At 44.6% G+C, this 20,647-nt stretch overlaps 3 protein-coding genes across 3 annotated transcripts; all 3 read left to right on the forward strand.

Annotated features, from left to right (window-relative positions):
• Positions 1-1,532: 1,532 nt before the first annotated feature.
• LOC121653468 (interferon-induced protein with tetratricopeptide repeats 5-like) lies at positions 1,533-2,993 on the forward strand. The gene has a single exon (XM_042006986.1). The coding sequence runs from the start codon at positions 1,874-1,876 to the stop codon at positions 2,918-2,920; it is 1,047 nt and encodes a 348-aa protein (XP_041862920.1). The 5' UTR covers positions 1,533-1,873; the 3' UTR covers positions 2,921-2,993.
• Positions 2,924-20,162, forward strand: LOC121653006 (interferon-induced protein with tetratricopeptide repeats 1-like). The gene is made up of 3 exons (XM_042006185.1): positions 2,924-3,186; positions 5,208-6,561; positions 19,993-20,162. Exons 1-2 carry the CDS (start codon positions 2,924-2,926, stop codon positions 6,511-6,513), a joined length of 1,569 nt encoding a protein of 522 aa, XP_041862119.1. The 3' UTR covers positions 6,514-6,561; positions 19,993-20,162.
• LOC121653466 (interferon-induced protein with tetratricopeptide repeats 1-like) lies at positions 18,628-20,063 on the forward strand. The gene has a single exon (XM_042006983.1). The coding sequence runs from the start codon at positions 18,628-18,630 to the stop codon at positions 19,942-19,944; it is 1,317 nt and encodes a 438-aa protein (XP_041862917.1). The 3' UTR covers positions 19,945-20,063.
• Positions 20,163-20,647: the final 485 nt, after the last annotated feature.

Here is a 20,647-nt window from a genome sequence, read left to right on the forward strand (position 1 = left end):
CCTTTTAGGCAAGGCATGGCAGTTTATTTGTACAGCACATTTCATGTACAGGACAATTCAAAGTGCTTTACATAAAACAAAAGTATTACAGATATTAAGAAATAGTAAAAGGCAGCAACAAATAGAAGAAAATTACAATAAAATAATAAATTACATTAAACTGATTAAATGTCAGATAAGTTAAAATGATATCATGCAGAATTCATGTATAGGGACATGAGAAAAGAAATGTTTTTAATCTGGATTTAAAAATGTCTACATTTGGGGAAAGTTTAATCTCCACTGGCAGTTTGTTCCACTTGTTTGCAGCAAAACAGCTAAATGCTGCTTCTCCATGTTTAGTCTGGACTCTGGTCTGGACTCTGGTCTGGATTCTGGTCTGGACTAGTTGACCAGAGTCTTTGGATCTAAGAGCTCTGCTAGGTTTATATTCTCTGAACATTTCACAGATGTATTCTGAGCTTTAATTGTTCTGGGATTTGTAAACAATAAGAAGAATTTTAAAATCTATTCTGTGACTGACTGGAAGCCAGTGTAAAGATTTAAAAACTGGTGTGATGTGTTCAGATCTCTTCGTCCTGGTTAAAACTCTAGCAGCAGCGTTCTGGATGAGCTGCAGATGTTTAATGTTCTTTTTAGGAAGTCCTGTTAAAGACCATTACATTAATCCAGCCTACTGGAGATGAATGCATGGATGAGTTTCTCTTGGTCTTTCTGGGAGACTAAAATTTAATTCTGTTGATGTTTCTGAGCTGGTAAAAAGCTTCTTAGTGAAGCTTTGATGTGGCTGCTGAAAGTCAGGTCTGAGTCTCCAAGGTTACCAACTTGGTTGGTGATTTTAAGAGCCCGAGTCTCCAGCTGTTTACCAATGCTGACCCTCTTCTCTTTGCTACCAAACAGAATAATCTCACCTTTGTCTTCATGTAATTGTAGAAAATTCTCCTTCATCCAGGTGTTTATTTGCTCCAGACACTGACACATTAAGTCTATTGGACTGCAGTCATCTGGTGACAGAGACACATAAAGTTGTGTATCATCTGCATAACTTTGATAATTAATGCTATAGTTCTGTAATATTTCACCCAAAGGGAGCATAAACAGTATGAAACACAGCACTGAGATCCAGCAGAACCAGGACTGACACTTCACCAGAACCAGTATTCAACCTAATGTCATTTAACACTTTGACCAGAGCTGTTTCAGGGCTGTGATGAGGTCGGAAACCGGACTGAAATTTATCAAGATTTCCACTTTCATTTAAAAAGTCATTAAGCTGTTTAAATACAACTTTCTCAACAATCTTGGAAATAAAAGAAAGGTTAAAGACGGTCTATAGTTGTTCATTATAGAGGCGTCCAGAGTCCGTTTCTCTAGGAGAGGCTTAATAGCAGCTATCTCTAGTGACTTGGGAAAAATACCTGATGCCAGTGAGCTGTTAACTATCACATAAATAAGTATGTTTGTGTTAACCTTTGTCAAACATCACTGCCCACATACACCCATGTTTCCCTTAGATTGGCATGGTTGTTATGAAATAAATCCACTAGAGCGCAGTACAGATGTCAGATCTCTCCTCGAGGTCACAATGTACATTTCAGGAAACAAGCATGGCGATGATGGAGAAGATTGTGATAATGCATATGAGACATAGAAAAGACAGCATGGTTTACAGCAGGGGTCTGTGTGGCCATTGCAGGATCTTCTTTGTTCGTTCCTCTGGTCGTATGTCAGCTACACTGCAGAACACCGCCCCCTGTGGTGGCTGGTGGTACTGCTCCCTTGATGCCTTTTAAATGCTCCTTACTCCAGTTTGTTCTGAAAGTGTCAGAGCAGATTATATCAACCCTCTGATGATTAATGTTTGTCTTTTAAAATGTTTTTCAGTGCTGCTCAGAGTCAGTCCAAACTGGAGTCCCTGGAGTGTCACTTCACCTGGAATCTGGACACCAGCAGGTCCAAACTGTTCCGTCTCAGGGACGACCTGGTGGACATCGGCACCGAGAAGGGAAACATCTGGCTGGGTCACATCTACAACCTGCAGGGGTTCATCCATTACAAGCTGGGCTTCATTGAAGAGGCCCGGGACTTCTTCAGCAGGGCCACTGAGACCTTCCACCAGCTGGGAGATGCAGATGAGGGTCCCTGGTTGGTGGTGAACTACGGGAACCTGGCATGGCTGCACCAACATCTGGGTGAAGACAGTCAGAGCCAAAGGTACCTGTCAAAGCTGGACACCCTGATGGAGAAACACCCGCCTCCAATCCAGGATGAGCTCCACCCAGAGGTCTGTGCTGAGAAGGCCTGGACCCTGATGACTTTTTACAAAGACAAGAAGCTGCAGGCTGCAGATTACTTCCAGAGAGCCGTTAGGATGAAGCCAGAGATGGTGTCATGGCAGACCAGCCGTGTGCTGGCGTTGGTGGGTGCTTATAAACACAGTGACACAGACCAGGATGTTGGCATGTTGGAGGAAATGAGAATGGCCCGAGAGGAGGATCCAGACAACCTGTACCTTGCTGCTGTCGACCTGCTGCTAAGAGCCAAGAGAGGAGAGCAAATCAAAGATGAAGCAGATGAGCTGGAAGAAAAGATTTTAATGAATCCTGTCAGCAGCTACAGCGGCATCAGAATCCTGATGAGGGTGTACAGGCAGCTCGACTGCTATGATGAGGCCATTGACCTGGCAGAAAAGGCCCTGAAGAAGCATCCAGATGAGCGATACCTGAAGAGGTGTGCTGCCCTCAGCTACACTTTGAAGATCAGTTTTTATAAAGAAAGTTGCCCAAGTGAAAGTATGTTCAGCAGAGCCATCAGTCTGCATGAGGAGGTGGTCTCTCTTTACCCTCATTCTTCTCTCATGAAGGAGATTGACCTTGCATACATGTATGCTAAGTCTGGTCACGGCCTGATGAAAGCATAGCAGATGTATCAGGAGATGATGGAGAGAGATCTGGAACCTGCAGACAAGCAGATGCTCTATAACTACTACGCAAAATACTTGATGTTTGATCGAAGGGTGAAACAGAGGTCGATTCAGTACCACATGAAGGCAGCAGAGATGCCTTATCAGTCCTTCTTCCAGCAGAACAGCATCAACGCGCTGCAGAGGATCAGCGGTCGAGGCACAACCAGAATATGCAGAGAAATCCGGGAGTTTCTAGAACAGCTGCCGCGTTTGGATTCTTTGTGAGTTCCTGATTAAACGGGCTTTTATTTTAAAGTTTTAGACAACTGTTAACAGCTGAGTTTAAGTTTTTACATCATATCTGGACTTCTGTATGTAGAGGTGGACCATGGGTAATCTGTACATTATTATCGTGGTGGAATTTTAATCAAAAGCTTAATTTATGCTCCTTTTAGGCAAGGCATGGCAGTTTATTTGTACAGCACATTTCATGTACAGGACAAAGTGCTTTACATAAAACAAAAGTATTACAGATATTAAGAAATAGTAAAAGGCAGCAACAAATAGAAGAAAATTACAATAAAATAATAAATTACATTAAACTGATTAAATGTAAGATAAGTTAAAATGATATCATGCAGAATTCATGTATAGGGACATGAGAAAAGAAATGTTTTTAATCTGGATTTAAAGATGTCTACATTTGGGGAAAGTTTAATCTCCACTGGCAGTTTGTTCCACTTGTTTGCAGCAAAACAGCTAAATGCTGCTTCTCCATGTTTAGTCTGGACTCTGATCTGGACTAGTTGACCAGAGTCTTTGGATCTAAGAGCTCTGCTAGGTTTATATTCTCTGAACATATCACAGATGTATTCTGAGCTTTAATTGTTCTGGGATTTGTAAACAATAAGAAGAATTTTAAAATCTATTCTGTGACTGACTGGAAACCAGTGTTAAGATTTTAAAACTGGTGTGATGTGTTCAGATCTCTTAGTCCTGGTTAAAACTCTAGCAGCAGCGTTTTGGATGAGCTGCAGATGTTTAATGTTCTTTTTAGGAAGTCCTGTTAAAGACCGTTACAGTAATCCAGCCTACTGGAGATGAATGCATGGATGAGTTTCTCTTGGTCTTTCTGGGAGACTAAAATTTAATTCTGTTGATGTTTCTGAGCTGGTAAAAAGCTTCTTAGTGAAGCTTTGATGTGGCTGCTGAAAGTCAGGTCTGAGTCTCCAAGGTTACCAACTTGGTTGGTGATTTTAAGAGCCCGAGTCTCCAGCTGTTTACCAATGCTGACCCTCTTCTCTTTGCTACCAAACAGAATGATCTCACTTTTGTCTTCATGTAATTGTAGAAAATTCTCCTTCATCCAGGTGTTTATTTGCTCCAGACACTGACACATTAAGTCTATTGGGCTGCAGTCATCTGGTGACAGAGACACATAAAGTTGTGTATCATCTGCATAACTTTGATAATTAATGCTATAGTTCTGTAATATTTCACCCAAAGGGAGCATAAACAGTATGAAACACAGCACTGAGATCCAGCAGAACCAGGACTGACTCTTCACCAGAACCAGTATTCAACCTAATGTCATTTAACACTTTGACCAGAGCTGTTTCAGGGCTGTGATGAGGTCGGAAACCGAACTGAAATTTATCAAGATTTCCACTTTCATTTAAAAAGTCATTAAGCTGTTTAAATACAACTTTCTCAATAATCTTGGAAATAAAAGAAAGGTTAAAGACGGTCTATAGTTGTTCATTATAGAGACGTCCAGAGTCTTTTTCTCTAGGAGAGGCTTAATAGCAGCGATCTCTAGTGACTTGGGAAAAATACCTGATGCCAGTGAGCTGTTAACTATCACATAAATAAGTATGTTTGTGTTAACCTTTGTCAAACATCACTGCCCACATACACCCATGTTTCCCTTAGATTGGCATGGTTGTTATGAAATAAATCCACTAGAGCGCAGTACAGATGTCAGATCTCTCCTCGAGGCCACAATGTACATTTCAGGAAACAAGCATGGCGATGATGGAGAAGATTGTGATAATGCATATGAGACATAGAAAAGACAGCATGGTTTACAGCAGGGGTCTGTGTGGCCATTGCAGGATCTTCTTTGTTCGTTCCTCTGGTTGTATGTCAGCTACACTGCAGAACACCGCCCCCTGTGGTGGCTGGTGGTACTGCTCCCTTGATGCCTTTTAAATGCTCCTTACTCCAGTTTGTTCTGAAAGTGTCAGAGAGGATTATATCAACCCTCTGATGATTAATGTTGGTCTTTTAAAATGTTTTTCAGTGCTGCTCAGAGTCAGTCCAAACTGGAGTCCCTGGAGTGTCACTTCACCTGGAATCTGGACACCAGCAGGTCCAAACTGTTCCGTCTCAGGGACGACCTGGTGGACATCGGCACCGAGAAGGGAAACATCTGGCTGGGTCACATCTACAACCTGCAGGGGTTCATCCATTACAAGCTGGGCTTCATTGAAGAGGCCCGGGACTTCTTCAGCAGGGCCACTGAGACCTTCCACCAGCTGGGAGATGCAGATGAGGGTCCCTGGTTGGTGGTGAACTACGGGAACCTGGCATGGCTGCACCAACATCTGGGTGAAGACAGTCAGAGCCAAGGGTACCTGTCAAAGCTGGACACCCTGATCGAGACACACCCGCCTCCAATCCAGGATGAGCTCCACCCAGAGGTCTGTGCTGAGAAGGCCTGGACCCTGATGACTTTTTACAAAGACAAGAAGCTGCAGGCTGCAGATTACTTCCAGAGAGCCGTCAGGATGAAGCCAGAGATGGTGTCATGGCAGACCAGCCGTGTGCTGGCGTTGGTGGGTGATTATAAACACAGTGACACAGACCAGGATGTTGGCATGTTGGAGGAAATGAGAATGGCCCGAGAGGAGGATCCAGACAACCTGTACCTTGCTGCTGTCGACCTGCTGCTAAGAGCCAAGAGAGGAGAGCAAATCAAAGATGAAGCAGATGAGCTGGAAGAAAAGATTTTAATAAATCCTGTCAGCAGCTACAGCGGCATCAGAATCCTGATAAGGGTGTACAAACAGCTCGACTGCTATGATGAGGCCATTGACCTGGCAGAAAAGGCCCTGAAGAAGCATCCAGATGAGCGATACCTGAAGAGGTGTGCTGCCCTCAGCTACACTTTGAAGATCAGCTTTTATAAAGAAAGTTGCCCAAGTGAAAGTATGATCAGCAGAGCCATCAGTCTGCATGAGGAGGTGGTCTCTCTTTACCCTCATTCTTCTCTCATGAAGGAGGTTGACCTTGCATACATGTATGCAAAGTCTGGTCACGGCCTGATGAAAGCAGAGCAGATGTATCAGGAAATGATGGAGAGAGATCTGGACCCTGCAGACAAGCAGATGCTCTATAACTACTACGCAAAATACTTAAACTTTGATCGAAGGGAGGGTCAGAAGTCGATTGAGTACCACATGAAGGCAGCAGAGATACCTTATCAGTCCTTCTTCCGGCAGAACAGCATCAACTCGCTGAAAAAGATCAGAGACAAAGGCAGAAGCAGAATGTGCAGAGAGATCCAGGAGTTTCTAGAAAACCTGCCAGATTCTGAGTCTGTGTGAGTTCCTGATAACACAGGCTGCACATCTGTGTGTTAACAGCTGGTTTAGGTTTTCATAGAGATAATATTATATCAGCATCATGGTGGAATTTTTATCACTAACTTGCTTTAAAACACTTTTCAAGTAGTCTTGACTCATAATATTCTAAGCTCTGGTGTTAAACACATTTAGTACAGTTCGTTACCTCTCTGTGGAAACACCGGTATAAGTGTCTTTTATAACTGTTGTTGTTGTTGTTGTGTTTGTTTGATGTTTCTTTTTATGGACCTTGAGTCTGACAAATAAAGATGATGATGATGATGATTACAACGAGATTAAACTGGTTAGAACAAACTATTCTGGATTTAAGTTGTAACAACCGAGTTAAACAAATATGTTGATGATATTTTCTTTCTGATAAGAATTCTGTGTATTAAAACACAGTCAAATTTAGGGTGTTAACGTGTGAACATCATGTTAAATGTCAGCTGATAGCTGTTTATGTCACGGTCTGCTGGTTTTCTTCAGTTTTTTAATAAACTAATATTAAATATTCTGGTTGGGTTAAATCTGGTTTACTGGTCTTTGTTTAGATTTTGTACATTTTGCTTCAAGCCTTGTTTTCTCCTCCTGATACGACCTGTTCTCTGCAACGTTTCTGGCTGTAGCAGCACTTTTACTGATATTTAAACCATTTTTGCTGCGTTTTTTTGCTCCTTCTCACGTCGGTTTAATGGTTAAATTCTGGTATCAGGCGTCTACACAGCAGCAGCTGGACTCATGTTGGAAAAATGAAAACTTTTGATGTGTGAAGATCAACCTGCAGGTTTGTGGCAACACATCTAATAAGAGAAGGAAATGGCTGACTACGTAAAAGTCAAATGGCATTTATTTATTTAATAATTTAGTTAAATTTCCTTCTCCTCACATAAGAAGAAGAAGGAAACAGCAAGAGTTTTAGAATTAGAACTCAGGATTAAATCATTGGAGGAGGCTTACCGCATTTCCCCCGAAGAGCACACAATGAATAATATAAGGAAAACTAAATTGCAGCTTAAAGAAATTATAGATAAAAAAACACAGTTTTTAGTGCAAAGACTTCGCTTGGAGAACTTTGAACATAGTAACAAATCTGGAAAGTTTTTAGCAAATCAACTAAAAACAAACAAGGAGAAAACAACAATCTCCTCTGTTAAAGATCAAGACGGAAACATCAGCCATGACCCAGACAAGATAAATGACGCGTATAGAAGCTTCTATAAAACATTATATGAATCACAGATTAATCCAACAGATGAACATATTGAACAATTTTTAAACAACATTAATCTACCAAAACTAAAAAATGAAAATAAAATAAATTTAGATGCACCTATTACTGTAGATGAACTCCACGAAGCTCTCCAACATATGCCCAACAATAAAGCCCCGGGTCCAGATGGTTACTCAGCAGAATTTTACAAGGAATTCTGGACAACGCTAGCTCCTACATTTTATAATATGTTGTTAGAAATACAGGAAAAACAAAAAATACCGCAAAATATGAACTTAGCTAATATAACACTATTGCTAAAACCAGGCAAAGACCCCACACTTCCATCTAGTTACCGTCCCATATCTTTAATAAATGTAGACCTGAAAATAATTAGTAAAGCTCTTGCCAGAAGGATAGAAAAAATAACCCCTCTTATAATACATCCGGACCAGACAGGTTTTATAAAAGGTCGACATTCATCTACTAACACGCGTAGACTAATTAACCTCATAGACTACTCTACTTTACATAATCTAGAATCCACAATCATTTCTCTAGATGCAGAAAAAGCCTTCGACAGGGTAAACTGGAAGTTTCTATTTGTAACACTAGACAAATTTGGGCTTGGACCTGCTTTCATAGAGTGGATTAAAATATTATATAATAACCCAAATGCATGTGTGAAAACCAACGATCAAACTTCTCCAAGCTTCCGCTTACAGAGAGGCACCAGACAGGGCTGTCCACTCTCCCCCTCACTTTTTGCCATTTTCATAGAGCCGTTAGCAGCTGCTATTAGACAAAATATAGAAATTAAAGGAATCCAGGGCAAAAATATAGAACATAAAATAAGTCTTTATGCAGATGATGTATTACTCTTCCTTCAGAACTCACAAACATCACTCCCTGAGACAATCACAGTTATTAATAAGTTCTCATCAATATCTGATTATTCTATTAACTGGTCTAAGACTACAGCCATGTCCATCAACTGTGACCTACAAAACATCCCTAATATCAAAATACAGACAGGAAACATTAGATATTTAGGTATAAATATTTCCCCCAGATTATCAGATTTAACAAAATTAAACTATGTTCAGCTACTAAAAACAATAGAAGATGATCTCTTACGGTGGAGGCGCTTACCCATCTCACTAATGGGGAGAGTTGCCACCATTAAGATGATGATTCTACCTAAAGTTAATTATTTATTTTCAATGATACCCACTAAACCCTCCACCAGTTGGTTTAAATCTCTGGACTCTTTCATATCCAAGTTTCTTTGGAAAAACAAGCCGTCACGTATCAGTCTTAAAACCTTACAGCAGACTAAAGATAGAGGAGGACTGGATCTACCAAACTTTAATCACTACTTTATAGCTAACAGGCTGCAGTACATCTCAAAGTGGCTCAAACCCAGTTATCTGGATGAGCCGTGGCTAGATGGGGAGCAGGCTTTGTGTGAGGACTTAGTCATCTCTGACCTGCCGTTCATCAGCTCAACCATTAAACCATATAAGTGCTTTAAAAGCCTTAACATCCGTTTTTCCTTAATGGCTTGGTGGGAATTCTGTAAGATAACCAGATCTTCCCTCTTTCCATGTAGACTTACACCCATCTGGAACAACCCTGACATCCTGCAGAACAAAAAGATGATAAACTTTACTCAATGGAAGACTAAAGGAATACAACAGTTAGGACAGATAATAGAAAATGGAAACTTGGTATCTTTCAACACAATTGTCTCACAGTATGGAATCAACAGCAATAAATTCTTAGAGTACCACCAACTAAAATCAATTATATATAAGAAGTATACCCCTGTACAGTTAGACTTGCAGCTTCCTGTCAGAATAGCAGAATTCTTGAATCTTAATACTCCAAAATTATTATCAAAAATATATAGATTACTTGCAAAGCTAGAAGACAGGATATCTCTCCCAACTTCAAAATGGGAAGATGATTTATCTAATAACTTTGATCAGAAAAGATGGTCACAAATATGTTTAAACACGTTTAAAATGACTCAGAATTCAAATATACAACTAATACAATTCAAAATTCTCCATAGAACTCATTATACAGGACACAGGATGTTCAGGATGGGCCTTTCACCATCAGATATCTGCCCACACTGCTCTGAGAACACTTCTGATAGCTACATCCATGCGCTGTGGTCCTGCACACCTGTCCAAAGGTTCTGGATTAAGGTGTGTGAAGATCTCTCAAAATGGTTTAAAACCAGTTTTTCTGCAAACCCCACACTTTGCCTACTGGGCGACCTGGGTGACACTAACATAGGAATACACTCCATAAACTTGGTCCTCGCAGTCTTATGCATCGCAAGGAAAACTATCCTTGTGAACTGGAAAGATAAGAATAATTTGTCTATCCAGCAGTTTAGAAATCTCCTGTTAGATCACATCAGCATTGAGACAATGTCTGCCTCCTCCAGGAACCAATCAGATGACTTTCATTCCCTCTGGTCCCCTGTGACTGGCTACATCACCTAATGTAGGTGGAGGATTGCGGCTTCGCTGGGATGGGGGTGGATATGGGTGGGGGGTCCCTGGTGGCTTCGGGTCTCCGGTTGTCTCCTGGGTGGGAATCTCGGCTGCTCCGCTGCTGGGTCGGCTGGGGGTTCCGGTCTGGGCGGGCGGCATTGGGTGGGCCCCGGGGTGGGACTGCCTCGTGGCGGTGGGGGGTGGCTGCCGGGGTGCCTGGGTCGGTGTCCGTCGGCCCCTGGCCGGGTGGCCGGTCGGGCCCGGGGTGGGCCGGGTGGGGGCCCCGGGCTCTGGGGTGTCGGGTCTCCCCCCTCTCCTGGGGGTGGGGGGTCTGCCGCTGCTGGGGGGGGGCTGGGCCCGTCCGGATGTGCCGTGCCGGGGGTTGGTCCGTGCCCTGGTGCTTGGTCGCAGCCCCGGAACCTGGTTGGGGGTGTGTTTGTATATAGGTGGGTGTGTGTGTGTGTGTCTGTAGGTATGCTGGTGTGTGGGTGGGTGTAGAGGGATGTGTGTGCTGTATGTGTGTGTGGGTGTGTATGAAGGTCTAGGTGTGTGTGTGTATGTGTGTGTGAGTGGTGTGCGGGTGTGTGTGTGGAGGTCTATGTGGGATGTGTGTGTGGGTGTGTGTGAAGGTGTGTATATATGAGTGTGTGCACGTGGAGGTCGAGGTGTGTGTGGAGGAGTGAAGGAGTGGGTGGAGGCGTGAGTATGTATGGAGGTGCTTGTGTGTATATGCAGGTATGTATGTGAGTGCGTGTGTAGTGGTGTATGTGTATGGAGGGGTATGAGAGTGTGTGTGTATGTGGGCACCGGTGTGTGCGTTTATAGGTATGTGCGTGAAGTGTGTGTGTGGAGGTATGTGCACGTATTGAGGTGTTGGTGTATAGAGGTGTGTGAGAGGGTGTGTGAGTGGCTGGGGGTTAGGACGTGTCCTCTGGGGGGCACCCTGGCCGGGTGTTGGGGGCGTGGGCCTGGGGTTCCCTTCCTTTGCCTCGCCCCCCTCCCACTCAGAAAGAGGAAAGTGGCCCCTTGGGCTGGTGGCTGGCCCCTGGGGGGGTTCGTGGCGTGCCTGGGTTGGGGTGCCTGCTCCGGGCCTGTGACGCCCTTCGGGGCCGGCGGGGGACGGGGGCGCCCTAAGCCACTGGCGGGTCGTCTTCCAGGGGGGAGGCTTACTCCCCTCTGGACCTACATCTCCTGACCCCTCCCCTCCCCCACTCTTCACTACATACACAGGTAGGGCTGTGGGAGGTGTGCTTGTTGCGCTGGGCGGGGCAGGGGGGTCATCATAGTGGCCCTGTTGCTTCGCCGAGCGGCAGCATGCCTCCCAGCTTTTAATTCCACTTAGTCACTGAGCACAAATAACATTTGCAACATACAAACACGTTTTGGGGGGTGGAACATGCGAGGTCAGGTGGGTGGGACTGCTCAGGTGGCCCCACCCCCTCCTCAATGCAGTTACTGCCCCCCAATTTTAACCCTCTTTTTTTAATTGCAAACAGCACATAATATATTCCATCACTAGTGGGGGAGGGAGGGGGGATGGGGTCTTCAAGCGCCCCTGTCTCCATGGATGGCCCGGGGGCGGGGCGGGCCGGGTGGCCTGTCGCGTTGGCCCGGGGCGTAGGCGGGCTGTCCCGGGGGGTTTTGGCTGCTGGCCCTGGGGGGAAGGTGCTGTTTTGGGGGTGGGGAGTGGGGGGGCGGGGGCGGGGTGGGGGGTTGGGGGCCTGGCTCGTGTCTCCTCGCCTCCTGGCTGGGGCTGTCCCCCCGCAGCGTGGGGTGGCGGGAGGATGGTGGTGGGGGGATGGTGTTTGTGTGTGTGTGTGTTGGGGGGGGGGGGTGGTGTGTGGGTGGGAGAGTGGTGTGGGTGTGGGGAGATGGGTGGTGGAGGGATGGTGTGTGGGAGGGTGGGGTGTGTGGAGGTGGATGCGTGGTGTGTGGGAGGGGGGGTGGTGTGGGTGTGGTTGGATGAATGGTGGAGGGATGATGTATGTGTGGGAGGATGGGGTATGTGTGGGAGAAGGTATGGTGCAGGGATGGGGGAGTGTGTGGGAGGAGGGATGGTGGAAGGATGGTGTGTGTGCGGGAGGATGGATGGTGTATGGGAGGGAGGATGATGTGTGTGTGTGGGGGAGTGGTGTATGTTTGGGAGAGTGGGTGATGGAGGGGTGGTGCGTGTGTGTGGGAGGATGGGGTACGTGAAGGTGGATGTTTGGTGTAGGAGAGGGAGGTCGGTGTATGTGTAAGAGAATGATGTATGTGTGGGAGGATGGGTAGTGGAAGGAAGGTGTGTGTGTGTGTGTATGGGAGGTGTGAAGGTGGATGAATGGTGTATGGTGGAAGGATGGTGAGTATGTGAGGGTTGAATGGTGTATGCGTGCGAGGATGAACGGAGGAGTGGAAGGAGAGTGTGTGTGTTTGTGTGTGTGTTTTGGTCTGGGGGGGGGGCAGGACTGGTTCTCGGGGTGTGCGGCTGGGCGCTGGGGTGTGGGGCTGGCCTCTGGTGGTGGCCGTCTGGGCGGGCCGGGTCCCCCCGGGTGGCGTGCTGGCCCTCGGCCTGTGGGGGAGGGGGGTGTCCCTGCGCTCCTGGGCCCGGGCCCTCTGCCCCGTCTGTCCCGGGCGGCCGGTGCCCGGGGTGGTCGGGGACTGCTGGCCTCGGCCCGCCGGGGCCGGTGCCCTGTGTCCGCGGGGCGGCTCCTGCTGGGGTCTCCTGCTGCTGCCTTCCTGGGCGGGCGAGTGGTCCTCTCTGTGGACCGGTCGGGGTCTGTTGCCTGCGGGAGGGCTGGTGGCCTGGGTCTCGGGACCGCTGGCCTGACTCTGGCCTCTGTTCAAGTGAGGTGGCATCTGCATGATCACTCTGCATGGTCACTCCTTCCTGAACGTCTCCACACAGTCTTTGCGTCGCCGTGTGGCCGAGTTCTCCAACACATCCACACAGGTTTCTCTGCGCGTGTTCTTGAATACAGCAGTTTCACTTATATCTATTATCATATTTTGTTTCTTTTTTTTAATTATTTCTGTTCTTATTATTATTATTACTCTTACTCTTATTATTATTATTGTTACTATTATCAACTAGTTGTGTAATGACCTACTGGCTAGGATGATCTTAGCTATATATGTTGTAAATAGTATGGATTACATGGTCTTCTGTATGATGTTTCAAGTCCCCACCCGCACTCCCCACACCCTTTCTGTCCCTCTCTCTCCCCTCCCTCTTCTCTCTACTTTCTTTTCTCTCTCTCTCTCTCTGTCCCCTCCGGTCGAGTCCAGTATTAAGAGTCTGATTTAATAAAGTTTTTCATCAAGAGGGACTTTATACATGTAGTATAAATCCCTGCTTGATAGAGTAAAATTGCCCAGCACCAGACAGCAGCCAGACAATCATTCTGCTTGCAACGATGCTGGACAAGACAGGTTAAAAAAAAAAAAAAAAAAAGAGAAAAAAAAAAAAAAAAAAAATTTTTTTAATAATTTAGTATTATTTAGCAATGATCGCTTACAGTCAAATGATTTAAATTGAAATATCATTATAATGAACTCATCTGTACAAAGTACAGCTGAAAGAAAGTGCTGAACACAAAACATTTAACAATCTTTAAACTACAGATAGCATAGTATGCTGTTGTTATTATATAGTTACTGTGGCGGTTATTCAATAGAATATATATATATATATATATATATATATATATACATATTTATATATATATATATATTGGAAAAACATATGGGAGAAAGGCATCACATAACATCACAGAGGCAGATATCCAACAAAGAATCTCAGGTATGAAGAACTGGACAGCACCTTGCCCCGACATGATCCATGCCTACTGGTTAAAGATGCTAAATTCACTCATGAGCGCCTAGCGGCACAAAAGAACCAACTGCTGAGGCATAGGACCCACCCTGAATGGCTGACCAAGGGACAGACAGTCCTGACACTGAAAGATCTCCAGAAGGGAACAGGTTACCAGCCAGAACTATCGGCCACTAACATGTGTCTCTACAACATGGAAGGTCCTGTCAGGCATCATAGCGGCTAAGATAAGTGGGCACATGGATCAATACATGACAGAGACACAGAAAGGCTTTGTTAAGGTACTAGAGGAGCTAAACACCAGCTGCTGGTTGATAGAACTGTCGCCCTTGACTGCACAACCAGACAGACCAACATGTGCGATGGCAATGACTCAACGCCACATACATGGATCCTGGAAGGCCTGAAGCTGTACAAGATCAACAGCACTCTGAGCCTTCGTTGAAAACTCATTGAGGCTGTGGCAGACCACCCTTAAGGGGCAACTTTGAGCCAATTGCACAAGTCTCCATCAAATGTGGAATATACCAAGAACATGCTCTGTCCCTGTTACTGTTCTGCATAGGCCTGAACCCCCACAGCCAATTAGTCAACCGACTCAGGAATGGGGCCCCCATCAGTCACCTCCTCTACATGGATGACATCAAGCTAAAGGTCCATTCAGACTCGACGCAGAAGAAGGATACGTAGAGTGACGGACACGCAGACAGACGGACAGTTTTGTCAGTTGCGCACGTAATTTGGTCCGTTTTCCGGAAGCTTACCTAACCGTTGCTTGACACGGACGGAGCAATACCATCATCTCTATTTACGTACATAAGGGAACATAAATGGGCCTTAAGAGTGAGCAAGACATTGATTCATTGATCCACACCACCAGGGTCTACCACAGGGACATCGGAATGTCATTCAGACTGGAGAAACGTGGCTGAATGTTTACAAAGAGAGGGAAGGTAGTCCATACACAGGGCATTGTACTCCCAGAGAGCAGAATAGCAGATGTTGAGGAGAGCAACAAGTACCTTGGCATAACACTGCCACTGATCAGATATCTGGGATAAAGAGCTGGCCAAAGGAGGAAGTTCAGATAACAGATGTTAAAACACAGAAGCTGTACACCATGCATGGAGGGTTCCACCATAAATCCAGTGTCCAGGGGCTAAATACTAAGCAGAAAGCTCCATGAATACATCAGGAAGATGGCCCCAAGGGATGAAGCATTAAGTGAATGCCTCAGGCAATGGAACCTGGAGGAGAATAAAATGGAGGAACCATCATGGCAGGAGCTCGTGCATGGGACGTCCCACCAACAGAAAGCTGAGTGGCGGAATTCCTACCAATGGCTAAGATGCTGTGGGACTTCCAGATACAGACCAACAAAGTGGTGGTGGCCAACCAACCGATATTGTGATCATGGATAAGCAGCAAAGCAAAGCCGTAGTGAGAAATGTAGCTATCCCCAATGATGGAAATATCAAGAAACTGGAGAAATACCAAGGACAACCTAAAACTGATTTCATTGTGCGAAGGAATCATGGTACGGGATGTGTTTTTAACTGTGTTCGGAGCAACATGTCTGATGACTTTGTAGTCTGTTTTCTATTTGCTTTGTAGTGATCTCTGATGTGATCAAAGAGAAAATGTGTGATGGAATTTAGATTCTTGATATTTACTAAGTTATCTTGACTTTATGCTTTATTCCTAGTGCTTAAACAATGCAAGGTCTGGCTCCTCTCTGTCTGGGTTCTGTCCTTGGAGGTGCCACGGTGGCCCGGTTTGCAGTGTGGTGTAACGATCTGTCTTTTCAAACTTTTACATCACTTCTCATCATGTCATCAGCGATGTTCAGGCCACAGAAGCTGACTCTAGGGATGTGGAACATCACCTCTCTGGTGGGGATGAAGTCCTAGTTGGTGTGGCTGGCTAAATATAGTTGGGCTCATCTCAACACATGCACTGGTCTCTGGAACCATGCTTCTTGAGAGGGGTGGACCTTTTTCCACTCTGGAGTTGCACCAGGTGAGAGGCACTGAGTGATGTGGGCATACTCATTTGTCCCCAGCTCAGGACGTTTACATTGGAGTTTATCCCAGTGGGCAAAAAGGGTAGCTTCCTTCATTCCTTCACCCTTCAGGTGGTCAGACGGGTCTGATGCACAATGCCAGTCTCTTGGGGACTATAGGCAAAATTTTACGAGGGGCGCCTCTACCAGCATTTATTGCCTTTTCTGTTTTAGTATTGTATTCTTCTAAAAATCACATGTTAATAATATCATCTTAAAAGGCTTTGGGGTTATAGCATTAACCACCTCAGATGCAGCTTTTAGATGTCCTTTAGCAGTTTTGACTGTTCTTCAACTTTTTCATAATTAAACTGGGGCTGTTCGGTGTCAGAGTTTAGCCCACATTACCAGCATCGGAAAGTTTAAATACTCTTTTACACTTAATGTACTCAATTCACTTTGTAGTCAAAAATGAACCTTAGCGTATAATTCAGCATTACCCAAGAGCAACCACCAGAGGGTGCTGGTGAGGCCTGTCCAAAACCTAGAACAAGTGTAGGAAACTTTGGTCCTCAAGAGCCACAGTCCTGCAAGTTTTAGATGTTTCCTGCTCTAACACAGCTGATTCAAATTAAATGGATCCAACAGTCTATCAGGTTCTGGTCAGTGACTCCATCATTAGAATCAGGTGTGCTGAAACAGGCAAACATCTAAAACTTGCAGGCCTGCAGCTCTCGAGGACCAGAGTTTTCTTCCTCTGGGCTAGAAGTTCACACAGTGGGTACCGAAGTTTGAGACCCCACTACGTTTGTCCTAGTAGAGGGTAGAAAAAATGGCTGAGTAAGTAAAAACCACACTGAAGGAAATTAATCTGTATACCAGCCATTGAGACAGTAGAGGTGTTTGTTGTCCTGGCAACAAGGAATGGGTTTTATTTGGCTTAAAGGATAAAAGGACCCAGGTAAAAAGAAGAGGGTATGGTGGATGTAAGGTGGCTTTTCATGGAGAGGATAAACATTTTAGACAATAAATATTTTACATTTCTAATAAGAAATCTTTTGTACTTCACTGATCTGAATCTGTAAAACACAGAGGAGATGGGGGAAACAACACTGTTGATTTCTGATTATCTGTCTCCTCCTCTTTTGACTTACTGCATTGCACTTTATTGGATTGAGCTTTACTGATGTAAAGCTATTAATGTGGCATAAACAAGGAGGAGCTCACTATCTGATAAACCCTGAGGAGCAGCTGATAAGCTCTCAGCCAATCCCCGTTCAGTAAATGAAACTAAACAGAACAGCAGCCCAGTGTTAGTTTCATTTACTGAGCAGTGACACGATAGCTGGTAGAATATGAAACTAAAGCTGTGCAGCATGCAGGAATGCCAGTTTGTTGTTGTTGTTAATAATTATGCATTAAAACAAAGAGTCCAGCAGATACTCGGTGGTTTTCAGCATCTCAGTAAGACGTGTGTGGCAGCAACAGAAATGTGTTTGTAACGACACCAACATCAGGAAGAACAACACAACTTTGGGTCAAGCCCACGATGTAAATCAGTGATGGGTGTAGCAACTACATCCTACTAAGTCGCTACTGGATGTTAATTGTTTGGCTTTGTGCTTATGTGAACTCAGTTGGGCTAATGATCACTTTTCCCTCAGATGTGTACAATCAGATCTTCATTCATTTTCTCGCAACCGTCCATTTCCTTCAGTTTCCATTAAGACAAATTCTTATTAAACAAAACTTAAACCCCTTTGCCTTGGCACGGCAGAAAAACTGTTTTGTCTCTTCTAATTAACAACACCTGAGTCACCTTAAATAACCCCAGGCCAACAAACACCACACAAGAACACAATAAACTAAACACCACCCCCTAGCGGTTTGGTGGAAACTTAAATGAAAACATGGCTCCTACAAAGGGTTCAGTTAACTCTGGATAACACACCGGCTAATAAACACTCATTGTGGTGTGACGTTTGATTCAGAGTGTGAGCATAACATCCGCTGACTGGAATGATCTCATTTTTATTGAGGCTCCATGTCCGTGCCTGGAAGTCCAAAGGTGAGTGTTCACTGAAACACTATAAAAATCTCCTTCTCCGTCTTCCAGCTGACACCCTCAGATCATCACATACGTTGGAGAAGCTCCTGGTTTTAAATCCTACAAACATTCATAGTCGTTTTTACAGAAAACAGCTGGATGATGAGGTGAGTGATGTCATTCAGATTAACATTAATTAGTGTTATTTCTAAACCATTTTCCTTTTCTATGTCCTTCTTAGATCTTTTTTTCTCTCACGGTGCTTTCAGTATTCTTTTCCTGCTTCTATCTTTTATTTTCTTTGTCTATTTGTGGCTGGTCGTTATATTCAAAGCAGACTCTGTTAAACAGACTGATGGTCTCCTCACTTCTCAGTTTTCTTACAGGAGGAGCTGATAATAAACATCTTTATTCTCTTGCTGCCTTTTTAATGCTTCTTACTCCAGTTTGTTCTGAAAGTGTCAGAGCAGATTATATCAACCCTCTGATGATTAATGTTTGTCTTTTAAAATGTTTTTTAGTGTTGCTCAGAGTCAGTCCAAACTGGAGTCCCTGGAGTGTCACTTCACCTGGAATCTGGACACCAGCAGGTCCAAACTGTTCCGTCTCAGAGACAAACTGGTGGACATCGGCACTGATGGTGGAAACATCTGGCTGGGTCACATCTACAACCTGCAGGGGTTCATCCATTACAAGCTGGGCTTCATTGAAAAGGCCCGGGACTTCTTCAGCAGGGCCACTGAGACCTTCCACCAGCTGGGAGATGCAGATGAGGGTCCCTGGTTGGTGGTGAACTACGGGAACCTGGCATGGCTGCACCAACATCTGGGTGAAGACAGTCAGAGCCAAAGGTACCTGTCAAAGCTGGACACCCTGATGGAGAAACACCCGCCTCCAATCCAGGATGAGCTCCACCCAGAGGTGTGTGCTGAGAAGGCCTGGACCCTGATGACTTTTTACAAAGACAAGAAGCTGCAGGCTGCAGATTACTTCCAGAGAGCCGTCAGGATGAAGCCAGAGATGGTGTCATGGCAGACCAGCCGTGTGCTGGCGTTGGTGGGTGCTTATAAACACAGTGACACAGACCAGGATGTTGGCATGTTGGAGGAAATGAGAATGGCCCGAGAGGAGGATCCAGACAACCTGTACCTTGCTGCTGTCGACCTGCTGCTAAGAGCCAAGAGAGGAGAGCAAATCAAAGATGAAGCAGATGAGCTGGAAGAAAAGATTTTAATGAATCCTGTCAGCAGCTACAGCGGCATCAGAATCCTGATGAGGGTGTACAAACAGCTCGACTGCTATGATGAGGCCATTGACCTGGCAGAAAAGGCCCTGAAGAAGCATCCAGATGAGCGATACCTGAAGAGGTGTACTGCCCTCAGCTATTCTTTGAAGATCATTCTTTATAAAGAAAGTTGCCCAAGTGAAAGTATGTTCAGCAGAGCCATCAGTCTGCATGAGGAGGTGGTCTCTCTTTACCCTCATTCCTCTCTCATGAAGGAGATTGACTTTGCATACATGTATGCTAAGTCTGGTCATGGCCTGATGAAAGCAGAGCAGATGTATCAGGAAATGATGGAGAGAGATCTGGACCCTGCAGACAAGCAGATGCTCTTTAACTGCTACGCAAAATACTTAAACTTTGATCGAAGGGAGGGTCAGAAGTCGATTAAGTACCACATGAAGGCAGCAGAGATACCTCATCAGTCCTTCTTCCGGCAGAACAGCATCAACTTGCTGAAAAAGATCAGCGATCGAGGCAGAAGCAGAATGTGCAGAGAGATCCAGGAGTTTCTAGAAAAGCTGCCAGATTCTGAGTCTGTGTGAGTTCCTGATAACACAGGCTGCACATCTGTGTGTTAACAGCTGGTTTAGGTTTTTATAGAGATAATATTATATCAGCATCATGGTGGAATTTTCATCTAACGCGAACTTGCTTTAAAACACGGTTCAAGTAGTCTTGATTCATAATATTCTAAGCTCTGGTGTTAAACACATTACAACCAGATTAAACTGGTTAGAACAAACTATTCTGGATTTAAGTTGTAACAACCGAGTTAAACAAATATGTTGATGATTTTTTTCTTTCTGATAAGAATTCTGTGTATTAAAACACAGTCAAATTTAGGGTGTTAACGTGTGAACATCATGTTAAATGTCAGCTGATATCTGTTTATGTCACGGTCTGCTGGTTTTCTTCAGTCTTTTAATAAACTGATATTAAATATTCTGGTTGGGTTAAATCTGGTTTACTGGTCTTTGTTTAGATTTTGTACATTTTGCTTCAAGCCTTGTTTTCTCCTCCTGATACGACCTGTTCTCTGCAACGTTTCTGGCTGTAGCAGCACTTTTACTGATATTTAAACCATTTTTGCTGCGTTTTTTTGCTCCTTCTCACGTCGGTTTAATGGTTAAATTCTGGTATCAGGCGTCTACACAGCAGCAGCTGGACTCATGTTGGAAAAATGAAAACTTTCAATGTGTGAAGATCAGAAACTGAACAAACCAACTGGTCAGACAATCCAACAGA

The sequence above is a fragment of the Melanotaenia boesemani genome, chromosome 14 (assembly GCF_017639745.1).
Source record: "Melanotaenia boesemani isolate fMelBoe1 chromosome 14, fMelBoe1.pri, whole genome shotgun sequence".
In the NCBI taxonomy this organism is placed as follows: domain Eukaryota; kingdom Metazoa; phylum Chordata; class Actinopteri; order Atheriniformes; family Melanotaeniidae; genus Melanotaenia; species Melanotaenia boesemani.